The following is an 11,654-nucleotide window of genomic DNA, read 5'->3' on the forward strand; positions in this document are numbered from 1 at the left end:
TTAACTTGAGTCCCCATCTGTAAAGTGGGTGTGCCTTACTATTCACAGTTAAAGAATGTATATTAAATAACCTCAATTCATTGTAAGAAGTCTACAGTATGAATTAATATTTTAATAATAGCTGATATTATGGTGTTCTTGAAAGGTACTGAACTGCTCTACACCATAATCCTGGAGTCTGTTCATAATACTTTATGTCCATTCATAATATTTTGTATGAGCATTTTCCCCAAATCACTTACTATTTTCAGATAATTGTAATATTTATTAAGGGAATAGATAATCTAAACCAGAACTATTTCTTATCCTCTAAAAATTTTGTGACCCTGAGTTCTAGAATCCAATCCATTATTTATTTATAGAATTTCCTGTAAATCAATAATATATACATTAAAATGTTGATATTGGGTGGGCATGGTGGCTCATGCCTGTAATGCCAGCACTTTGGGAGAATGAGGCAGGACCATCACTTGAGACCGGGAGTTCAAGATCAGACTGGGCAACATAGCAAGACTCTGTCTCTACAAAAAAGAGAGAGAGAGAGAGAGCCACATAGCCAGGTGTAGTAGTGTGCTCCTGTAGTCCTAGCTACTTGGGAGGCTGAGGTGGGAGGATTGCTTGAGCCCAGGAGTTCAAGGTTGCAGTGAGCTGTGATTGCATCACTATACTCCAGCTAGGTGACAGAGCCAGATCCTATCTCTATTTTTTTTTTTTAATTTAACATTGTATTTTGCTTATTCTTTCCTTTTAGATACTCATAACTTTTTAGCAGGCCATGTTCTCCTGTGTCATTTTACTGGAATTACTCATATTTCACTAATTTTAAATTTGCAGTAATTCAGATAGTATATATAATCTTCATGCATAATTTTTTTTAAATAATTTCTTCTACAGTGAATTTTTAGGTGATAGAGGCTGCCTTATTATTAGTTGCTTTCTCAAAGACTTAAAATTTAAGAATTCTTTTGGCCTAATTTGACCTCGTAGATCTATCAGAATTTCTAACAATTAAGATTTTTTATGTCAGTCTGATATAAATGTGATTTTTCATTAATTTCACTGTTACATATTAGTACATCCTTATACTTAAGTATTGTGTACTTTTCTTCAAAGATTGTTTCTAATAACTATTTAAGATAGTATGCTGCTTCCTAAAATTTAAGTTAATGTGGATTTATTATACAGGTTTAGCATTCTGATTAAAAAATCTAAAACCTGAATACTCCAAAATCTGTAACTTCTGAACACTAACATGGTGTCACAAGTGGAAAATTCCATACCCTACACCTTTGCTTTCTGATGGTTCAGTGTACAGTGTAAACAAACCTCATTTTATGTACAAAATATTAGTAACATTGTATAAAATTGCCCTCAGGCTATGTGAATAAAGTATATATAAAACAAATTAATTTCATGTTTAGACTTGGGTCCCATCCCCAAGATATCTCATTTTATATGTATAAATATTCCAAAATTCCAAACACTTCTGTGCCCAGAATAAGCAAAATCTCGGATAAGAGATACTCAACATGTAGGTAAGAGAAAGCTAACATTTCATGAGAATTTGGGAAAACACTTCTGTGGTGTATGTTTCTCTACATAAGTAGATCAGTGATTACATTAATGTTTTTATAATATTTGACTATATGAATCCATTGCATTCAGTTTTGCTTGAATTGAACAAGTAATGTTTGGAGAACACATAACCTAATTTTATTAATAGAAGAACTAAGGTATTAAAAAGTTGTCTAAAAAGTATTTGGAACTCTTTCTAGCCTTTGCAATCATTGTATTATAATCTAGAAATCCTTTTTTTCCACTAAAAGCAAATAGAGAATAGACCCTCTAATGTATCGTTTGATAATATTAGAAAAATTAAATGTTTTGTTTCTAAAACAAAGAAAGCTTGTGTTTATTAATTCATCATATGTTAATTACACACCTGCTATGGGCTTGGCACTATTCCAAGTTGTAGGTAGTAGTATACAAAGTAGATAGACACTTGATCCTACAGAATGTAGGAGGATGTGCATGTGTGTAGTGTGTGTGTGTGTGTATAACATAAGCATGCAAATGGCGTTACCAGTAATCAAGTGAAATAAAGTAACTTTTATGTATTTTAAGAAGAATAAAAATACGTGGAAAACAAGATTTTAAAATTTGGAAGGCAAAATTTGACCTATATAATTTCTAAATCTCTGATACACTAGAGTCTTTGAAGATTTTTAAAAATTATATCAAAATTATTTATGCTCCTTATGTTTAAACTATATTTTTCTAGGGGAAAATGTACATTGATAAAGTTAATCTAGTTGGAATTCCTAGTAATACATTGTAGTTCACCAATGTGAAAAATTTTGGTTAACTTATTCAGTGTAACTTACCACATTGTGGAAGTTACAGTTAGACTTTTTTTCCCTGTAACTACACATTTTGAAAACAAAAATGCCAATTTTAATTTCAGAAGAATAATAAGAATAAATTTTCTTCTTCATGAATTCAGATACTCAACTTGAACCAAGCAATAAAATTATTTTAATTCCTAGCTAGGGCTGGGAGAGGGAGAGTAGTAGCTACACAGTGCATTAGGGCAGGATGTCGTGGTTGTGGTGATTCTGGTGTTTGCTAATTTTTACTGATAAGCAGATAACCTCTGTGCCTGTACCAGTCACATGAAGTCAGTCTTTTCAGGCTAAAGTCACCAAGGTGTACCTTCTTTATAAACTTCTGTCAGGAGACTGAATTTTTTTTTTTTTTTTTTCCTTTTTCTTCACTTTATACCAATAGAGAAGGGGACTGAATTTTTCCAGCATTTCTGGATTGCCGTGTAATGAAGTAAATGAATATGTTTTGGATCTTGGACTGAAACTATTAAAAACGATGTGTTACACTACAAAAGACACAGGCTTTTTGTCACATGGCTCTGGATCCTAATGCTATGTGTGTCACTTACTGTATGACTTGGCCAAGTTACTTGTAAGCCTCATTTTCTTCGGGCACAAAATGAAAATAATGATATCTGCTTTACAGAATTATTATAAAGATTAGAATAAAATTAGCTGTGTCTCTAATTCTAGCACGTATTAGGCTTTCAATAAATTCTGCTGTTAGGTCTGTAATATCTTTAAATTTATTTAAATGTAATGTAATATCTTTAAATTTTAAATACTTGGTGTTCCATCTTAAAATTTGATCATTATAGTCTAGGTTTTCATTTTAATTTAATAATGGAAATACTCATCATGGAATCAGTTTGAAACCAGACAGATAAGGTAAAATATGTTAACCCATGGTAGCTAATGTCACTTGTTGGCTTAATCTTTAATACATAATACATATTAAGCTTCATAATTCTTTAAGTTGAATTGTGCAGTAATTTGTGCTAATTCAGATTGTAGAATTGGTAAGAGGCTTTTAGAGCCTCTTGCTTTTTGGGGTTGCAGAGGTATGTTTTGTGGTTTGCATTTTTTTTCTAATATACATAGCTATTCTGCGTCTCTATCTTGATTTTGGGTGGGAAGTATGAAGAAATTAATTTCACCATTCTTAAATGTTAAAACTCATGAAGTTAATATAGTATTTTGAAAGTTCGATTAAAATGACCTGGTATCTAGTTAGTCTTCAAATGTTCCTACAGCAGAACCATTGTCTAGTTTTCGGTGGCAGTTGATTTATATTTCAGTCAGGGTTTTGGATTTGTGAAATGAAAATCTAGCGATGTGTGAGTTTTAAGTTCGTTGTTTTCCCTAGATTTTAATGAGGTTAGAATAATTTTATGTTTGCTTTTTTAAAAAATTTATTTTATTTTATTTTATTTTATTTTTGAGATGGAGTCTCGCTCTATTATCTGGGCTGGAGTGCAGTGGCGCAATCTCAGCTCACTGCAACCTCCACCTCCCGGGTTCAAGCGATTATCCTGCCTCAGCCTTCTGAGTAGCTGGGACTACAGGCGTGCACCAGTACGCCCAGCTAGTTTTTGTATTTTTAGTACAGACGGGGTTTCACCATGTTGATTGGCGAGGATGGTCTCGATCTCTTGACCTCGTGATCTACCCGCCTCGGCCTCCCAGAGTGCTGGGATTACAAACGTGAGCCACCTCACCCGGCCCTGCTTATTTTTTAATGTAAATATAATAAAGACAAATTGGAAAATTATTTCTAAACTTTTTTCATGGACAAAATAAATCATTAGGTTTTTATACTTCATTGAAGGGGGCGTTATTTTAAATATCCTGTAATTTCCAGTGATTTAGAGATATAGTAATTGCCCCGCTCTTTTTTTAAGTTAAAAACAATACACAACATTTCAGTGTCAAATGTTCCATTAGTAGTCTCTTGACTTACACACAGAGAGCCTGTCTGTATTTTTGTACTCATCGGTTAGAAACTACAGCACATTATTTTTCTTCAAGCTGTATTTTATGTACAGGAAAAAGAGTTGGTATATCTATGTTGACGTTGATTCATATATATTGGGTATTTTATTTATGCGTATAGTAAATATATTTTGACAATAATTTAAGATGAAAAGGGGAAGATATCTAAATTCTTGAATTTGTTTTTATAGGAGTTCCATCTGGAATATGACAAATTAGAAGAACGGCCTCACCTGCCATCCACCTTCAACTACAACCCTGCTCAGCAAGCCTTCTAAAAAAAAAAGACTTCCCTTTTCTTGGGGTATGGCTGTCTCAGCACAATACTCAACATAACTGCAGAACTGATGTGGCTCAGGCACCCTGGTTTTAATTCCTTGAGGATCTGGCAATTGGCTTACGCAAAGGGTCACCATTTGAGGTCCTGCCTTACTAATTATGTGCTGCCCAACAACTAAATTTGTAATTTGTTTTTCTCTAGTTTGAGCAGGGTCTGAATTTTTTCATTTATTTCCTTTTTTGCCAGCAGACAGACTTGAGTCTGTAAAGACAAGCAAATACACTGACAGAAGTTTACCATAGTTTCTAAAATGTAAAAAAGAAAACCCACAAAAGACTCAACAAAATTAGACCACAAATTTTGCATTGTTCATTGTAGCACTATTGGTAATAAAATAACAAATGTTTGTGCATTTTTATGTGAGGATCCTTCTCGTATTTCATTTGGAAAGATGAGCAAGGTCTGCTTCCTTCATTTTACTTCCCCTTCTGTTTTTGAAAGGCAGTTTCGCCAAGCTTAATGCAAGAATATCTGACTGTTTAGAAGAAAGATATTGCCACAATCTCTGGATGGTGTTCCAGGGTTGTGTTATTACTGAGCTTCATCTTTCCAGAATGAGCAAAACACTGTCCAGTCTTTGTTACGATTTTGTAATAAATGTGTACATTTTTTTTAAATTTTTGGACATCACATGAATAAAGGTATGTATGTACGAATGTGTATATATTATATATATGACATCTATTTTGGAAAATGTTTGCCCTGCTGTACCTCATTTTTAGGAGGTGTGCATGGATGCAATATATGAAAATGGGACATTCTGGAACTGCTGGTCAGGGGACTTTGTCGCCCTGTGCACTAAAAGGGCCAGATTTTCAGCAGCCAAGGACATCCATACCCAAGTGAATGTGATGGGACTTAAAGAAGTGAACTGAGACAATTCACTCTGGCTGTTTGAACAGCAGCGTTTCATAGGAAGAGAAAAAAAGATCAATCTTGTATTTTCTGACCACATAAAGGCTTCTTCTCTTTGTAATAAAGTAGAAAAGCTCTCCTCACTGCAGTGTTGGCTTTGATTTGAAATTGCGAAATTATTTCTCGAACATGAAAAATAGAGGAAACAAACTGAAGTTTTACAGATATCAAACTGAATGGTGTGACTCAAATGTCTTTTTCAGCTTCAAACAAGTAATTTAATGGAAATGTAGTGAACCATTTCACTTGTAGGTTAAAAATGTAGACAGTATTAATAAGAGAAAACTATTTTTTTAAATGGATTGTGGCAGCATTAGAAATAAAACATTCTAAATGCTCTTGGAACCCAACCAAAGTACTTCTGTGAAAAATTTATTAGAAATTTCTTGATAGACCTTTAAATTTATCTCTAAGAAGTAATGTGCAAATTAAGGTAAGCCATAAGGTGGGAATGGGTAGACTTTACCTTCAGTTTGCTGGCCTAGATACCTCATATTTACAAGTTAATGGATTCTTTTCCCATCTATATACAAATACTGCATTTAAAAACTCTGAAGATTGAAGCTACCAAAAGCAGAACTAGAGAGCAGAAAAAAAGGCAATGAGTTTTGATCCTTTAAATTTTCATTTTTAACCTATTTTTCTATGAAGAATAAAAGTCTTTTGGCATTAACCAAATCTTTTGAAAATGAAACATTTATAACATTGTTGTGTTTGTGTACCAGGAATATAAAGTGGCTAAAATTTACCTTTTTGTATGCATTTTGAGATATGAGAAACATTTAAAAAAACAGGATTTTCTGTTTTTCAGAATTAAACCAAAGCATCTCCTCAGTAAGATAGCACTATGTAATTATCATTTTATCTATTGTACAAAAACCTTCACAGAACACCATACCTAATTGGACATAAACCAGAGTCAAAACATAGAAATGAGTCTTAAAAAAAAAGAGAGTAGATTTTTTCCTAGTAATTCACTTTGTAAAATAAAATGTAACTTTTCCTACATAACCACAAAAAAACAAGTAGGAAGAAAAATGTGGAAGGGGATCTTTATTCTGATGAATATAAACAACAATATAGATTGAAGTCTCAACTGAAGCGTGATCATGACTGGTACTGATGAATGACTCAGAAAAGTAAGATAGCTGGTATCAAGTGGTTTGTTGTCTTGGCTCTAATCTTTTTTCTCTTTTTTTGTTAACTGCCATATACAGAGTTTTAAATGCACACTTTTCCATTTTTCTGAGTTATTTTTATCCTGAATTACCAAAATGAAGAAACTCTTGCATGTTAGCCAACTTTTTATAACTTGTTAATATCAGAAATTACCATGCTATGGACTTCAAAATACAAGTTACTCTATTTGAAATATTTAAAACACTACTTTAAACTTTTTAAATATAACAGTTATAATACTCCTTGATTTTATAACTTGTGGTTATACATGTACTGACCCCAACTAATTATATTTCACATTTTCTTTCAAAGCTTTAATTCTGTTAATTTCCCCTTATATAATTAGTGAAATAGATGTGTACACTATGTTAAATAAAATTTTTAGATTAAACTATGATTGGCTTTCTGGGAATAAAAGGTATTTAATTGTAAAGGGAAATCCTTTATTTGGTTTCAAATATAATTCTTTAAGTGGTACTATAATTTATATGCTAAAGCTCTATTTTTAGAGACTTAACAAATAGTTTTCCTTAGATATAATACATTTTAAGAACTGAAAGTTTATCTAAATTCTTAAAGTATATATAAAGCCAGCCACTTAACTAGTCTGTTTCTTTTTGACACTGAAATTGGGACAAAGCAGGTGCTTGATAAATAGTTGATCGAATGATAAAAGTTGATATTTCAATTTGAAAATAAAGTGTATAATTTAAAGCATTGGGCTTTGAGATAGTTTACTCAATTATCATTTGCTATAATTTCATTTTCACAAGAATCTTTTTAAGCATTTTCAATAACTTTTAAATCTTTCAAATTTTTCCAGTCTGTAGCCTCTCTAGTTGATAAATCCTTTTCTATTCACAAGCCATAGATCTACCACTTTGGTACATCCATTGCTCATAAAATACATGGCATCTGAGTATGGCTATACAGTAGGACTCATTTAACTTAGATTTAATAGCTCAATTTTGCAAAAAGTTGCTGAAAACCTAAACGTGTGTGGAAACAGGATTGTATAATACGTTAACCATGGTTTGTCTATGTAGTTAATAAGATCTAGAAATATCTACTAGGTTCCATTAAGACAGTCTCTGGAGAATGAACTCAGCCAGACATTGAGATGCCTTTACTTTCTAAAAGTTGGATCCTAATGGCAGGTCACAAGGTTGTCTCCTTGCCACTGGCATTACCAGTGACTTTGATTATACCATGAATACGTGACAGATGTGGAAGATGAAGCAAATAAACACATTGAAGGTTAAAATCGGGACCTAAATCTAACCCAGGAGTTTGGTGTGGAGAGTTGAATCAAGATACATTCAATCAGGAAAATTACTTAGTTTTGCACTTTGGTTCTTAATAAAGGATGGTGGAATATATCATAATGATTTGAATGGTTCATATATAGATCAACAAGAACTGTGATCCTGTTGCCAAAAATACTAATGTAATCTTAAGCTACATTAAGGAAAATATAGCACTCAGGAAAAGATAGGAAGCCCACTGTACCAGAAGTAATCACGCATCTGAAATGTCACGTTCTGTTTGAATGCCATATAAGAGCTACCATGCCTGGGGAAGGAGAAGGGGAGGGAGAAGTAGCATGCTTTCTAGCTGCCCAGCAAATGCTGTGTGTTTTTATATACATTGTTGTATCTTGTTTGAAGAATAGCATCATGAGGTGAAATTTAGTATTCCCATTTTAGAGTAGATTTTAAGTATACAAAACAACAAATAGGAATAAAATTTTGGAAACATGATATTTGTCTTCAGGTATCAAATTCAAGAGCTGTCAATGAAAGGCAGTTAAGCTCATTCTTGTGACTGGAAGAGAAGAACTAGGACAAATAATAGATTTCAGTGCAATATTAAAAAGTAACTGAGTTAATTAAGATTTTCAAATCAGTTGTTTTGTAAAACATTAAATTTAACCTCATAGAACATAACCTAGGAGAGACAAGCTGGACAGTGTTCTGTGCATAGGGTAAGGAGTTGAATGTCTTAATGTTCCGGTGGCTCATGGAAAAAGTGTTAAAGTAGGTGAGATAATTACTGTATTTCAGAAATCTAATTGCCATCAATTGTAAGGTACACCATTTTATGTACCACTAAGAAAAAAAAAGCTCCAACTATGACGAGCCACCAATTACAAAATGTATCTATTATGTGAGGAAAGAACATGCACCTAAGAATTGATGAGATGTAGGGCTTGGAGAAGAGACAACTAAAAAATACTAAGGGGAGGCATGACAGTTGTCATCAAACACAGGAAGAACTGGAACAGAGCAAGTCTCAAACGAATAGGGAGAAGTTGAATGAAACAGACTTTTTCAATATTAAGGTGCTACACAGTACTAGCTGCTTCATGAAGTAAAGGTTCAGTCAATGTGCAAACAGAAACTGAATGACTCAATTGACAGGACTGCCTTTTTAAATAAAAAGTCGAATGTGATTACTTCCAGGCCTCTCTTCAGCTCTTTAAGGGGCTGATACCCTTTTCTTGATTTGAAGTTGGAGACTATGATGTCATCAGGGCTAAAAGGTATATAATTAAAGCATTGACCTTTAAGTACATAAGAATATGCTGTTCTGTGAATCATGGATAAGGTATACTTAAAATCACTGCTGTATCTTTGGAAAGAAATTTAAATAAAAAAAATTACAAAAGGCAACCCTATCAAACTTACCTGTAGAGTTGCTTTCTTAGGAATAGGAATGTGAAACATTAATAAAGTACAACAAATAGTAATCATATATATGTGTGTGTATTCACCAGATTTATTTATGTGTATATTTTAGTCCTACATTTGAAAGAGGAAAAACAGTTTTTAAGTTTTGTCGTAAATGTTTAGTCTGAAATTGTACGTATGTTGCATTAGTGTGCAATCTCCTGTGTACAAGTACTAAGTAGAATAAAATCTTAAATTTCTGATGAAATCCCACAAAATCTTGTAATCCCTGTGTATCAGGGGCATTCATTTACTTTTTCCTATAATATCCAGTGTTCTAGGGCAGAAACCATGTTACTACAATAGTATTTGTTAGCAGAACAGGAGGAAAGTTGAATCCATACATAAATACAAAACAGCAAAAGTGCTTTTATCTCAGTTATTTCCTGGGAATATTTCTGCTGATCTTAAGATTTCCTCTTCAGTTTGTATGTATAAAAACTGGTAATGGGAATTACATGCATTATCAGTTACATGTGCATTAATTGAAGGTTTTTTTAATCCAGTTAAACAGTTGTATAAACACTGTGACAAGATATTAGTGACATGTCTCTTTATCATAAGAACTCAAGATTTTTAAGGCTTTTTAAAAAGCTAGTCATTTCCATGTTTATTATACAGTTTTCTCTCAGTTATTTAAATGACTTCTTGAAAGTGTCACAATTCACAAGGTCATAATTGTCATAATTCCCTATCTTGAAAATCCAGATTATTGCATAGTCAAATAGCATATGATAACCAGTTGACATGAGCTAAAATACTTCAGTTAAACTATCTTCTACATAGCAAAGCCGATTTTTCATTCTTTTTGAGATTTATCTTAGTTTTCATTTCTAGGCCTGAAAGGCCATACCATACCACAAAAATGTTTTGACATCTTTCTTAGAGAAGATGAAATAAAACTGGCTTTATACCAAAAGTGTTAGTTCTTTTAGACAATAATTGAGGGCATTAGCTGAGGAAAACAAATCTTTACTATCCGAGCTGGTCTCTAATTTGTATGTGTTTCCTGAAATGTAATGTTTTTGTGATTTGCATTTATTTTTGGCCTAAGTGACATTTTGACCACATAATTTACTTTTAAAATTTACAATAAATGCTTTTTTCTTCCAGACCAAACTATTTCCTAGTGCATAATGAAGATAATTTTGATGATAATACATGAGTTCTTCAAACATTTTGGAAGAAATGCTTCAAATTTCAAGGGTGGTATGATGTCCACAAATCGCTGAGTCTGCTTGATTCTTTTTAGAATCAGGCCTCTTGATACTAATTTATAATGAGAAAACTATTTTAAATTAAACATTTATTCTTCAAAATTATACATCTGAATGAGAAAACATTACATGAGAGAATGATATAAATAGTTTCATCTTCTTATGTATAAAAATAAAGATTTGGGGCAGCCAGAATGTTTCAAAGCTACCTTTAAATCTGTTACATACTGAACATTTATTTTAAGATGGAGTTTTAATTACCATATGTAACAGTGCATGAAAAATGGGCTGTCTTTGAGTTGTTAAATATTTCCCCTTTTAAGAGAAAGATATATTTGTTTATTTTTAATGTTTTAATTTATTGTCTTCAAGTGGTTAATATTCTTCAAATATAACATGCTCTCTATTGCATGAGTTATATCTCGGTTTTAAAAAATGCAAGTCATGTTACTCCTCTGCTCAAAAAGTTATTTCCAGATTTCCCTTTTTTATCTAAAGTTTTGTGTAATTTTTTTCAGTTCAATCTAAATGATTTAATATAGGTCTAAAATTTGAATATTAGTTGACTTGTATCACTTATGAATCTAAATTCTCTCTACATTTGCAATGACACTGTCATTGAACAACAAAATCCGTTATCCTAGAAGTGTTTGTAAATTGGATATCATGGAATAGCAAAGTTCAGACTTTCAAATGTTAAAGTGGGGCATCTTTTCCAACTTTGACTTACCATTCTTAGCATTTTGGACTAAGGGTAAAACCTTAGTTTCCTAAATCATATCCAAAGAGAATCTGAAGAAACTGGAAGATGTGCATAACAAAAGGCTTAGGAGGGACAAATGGCTGTCTTCTCAAATCTGAGGTAGAGTCATTTGTAAGGCTTTATTCTTTTTGTTTG

General features: G+C 32.4%; 1 protein-coding gene across 5 annotated transcripts in view; it reads left to right on the top strand.

Moving 5' to 3' along the window:
• The window catches only part of CNOT2 (CCR4-NOT transcription complex subunit 2), a 109,824-nt gene extending 104,110 nt beyond the window's left edge, over positions 1 to 5,714 (top strand). For all 5 annotated transcript variants that reach the window (XM_008004003.3, XM_008004005.3, XM_008004004.3 and 2 more), the window contains one exon: positions 4,568 to 5,714. In XM_008004003.3, coding sequence (XP_008002194.1) covers positions 4,568 to 4,654 — 87 coding nt within the window. In that variant the 3' untranslated portion in view covers positions 4,655 to 5,714. The remainder of the gene's footprint in view (positions 1 to 4,567) is intronic.
• Positions 5,715 to 11,654: the final 5,940 nt, after the last annotated feature.

This window comes from Chlorocebus sabaeus, chromosome 11 (genome assembly GCF_047675955.1).
Source record: "Chlorocebus sabaeus isolate Y175 chromosome 11, mChlSab1.0.hap1, whole genome shotgun sequence".
NCBI classification, from domain to species: Eukaryota; Metazoa; Chordata; class Mammalia; order Primates; family Cercopithecidae; genus Chlorocebus; species Chlorocebus sabaeus.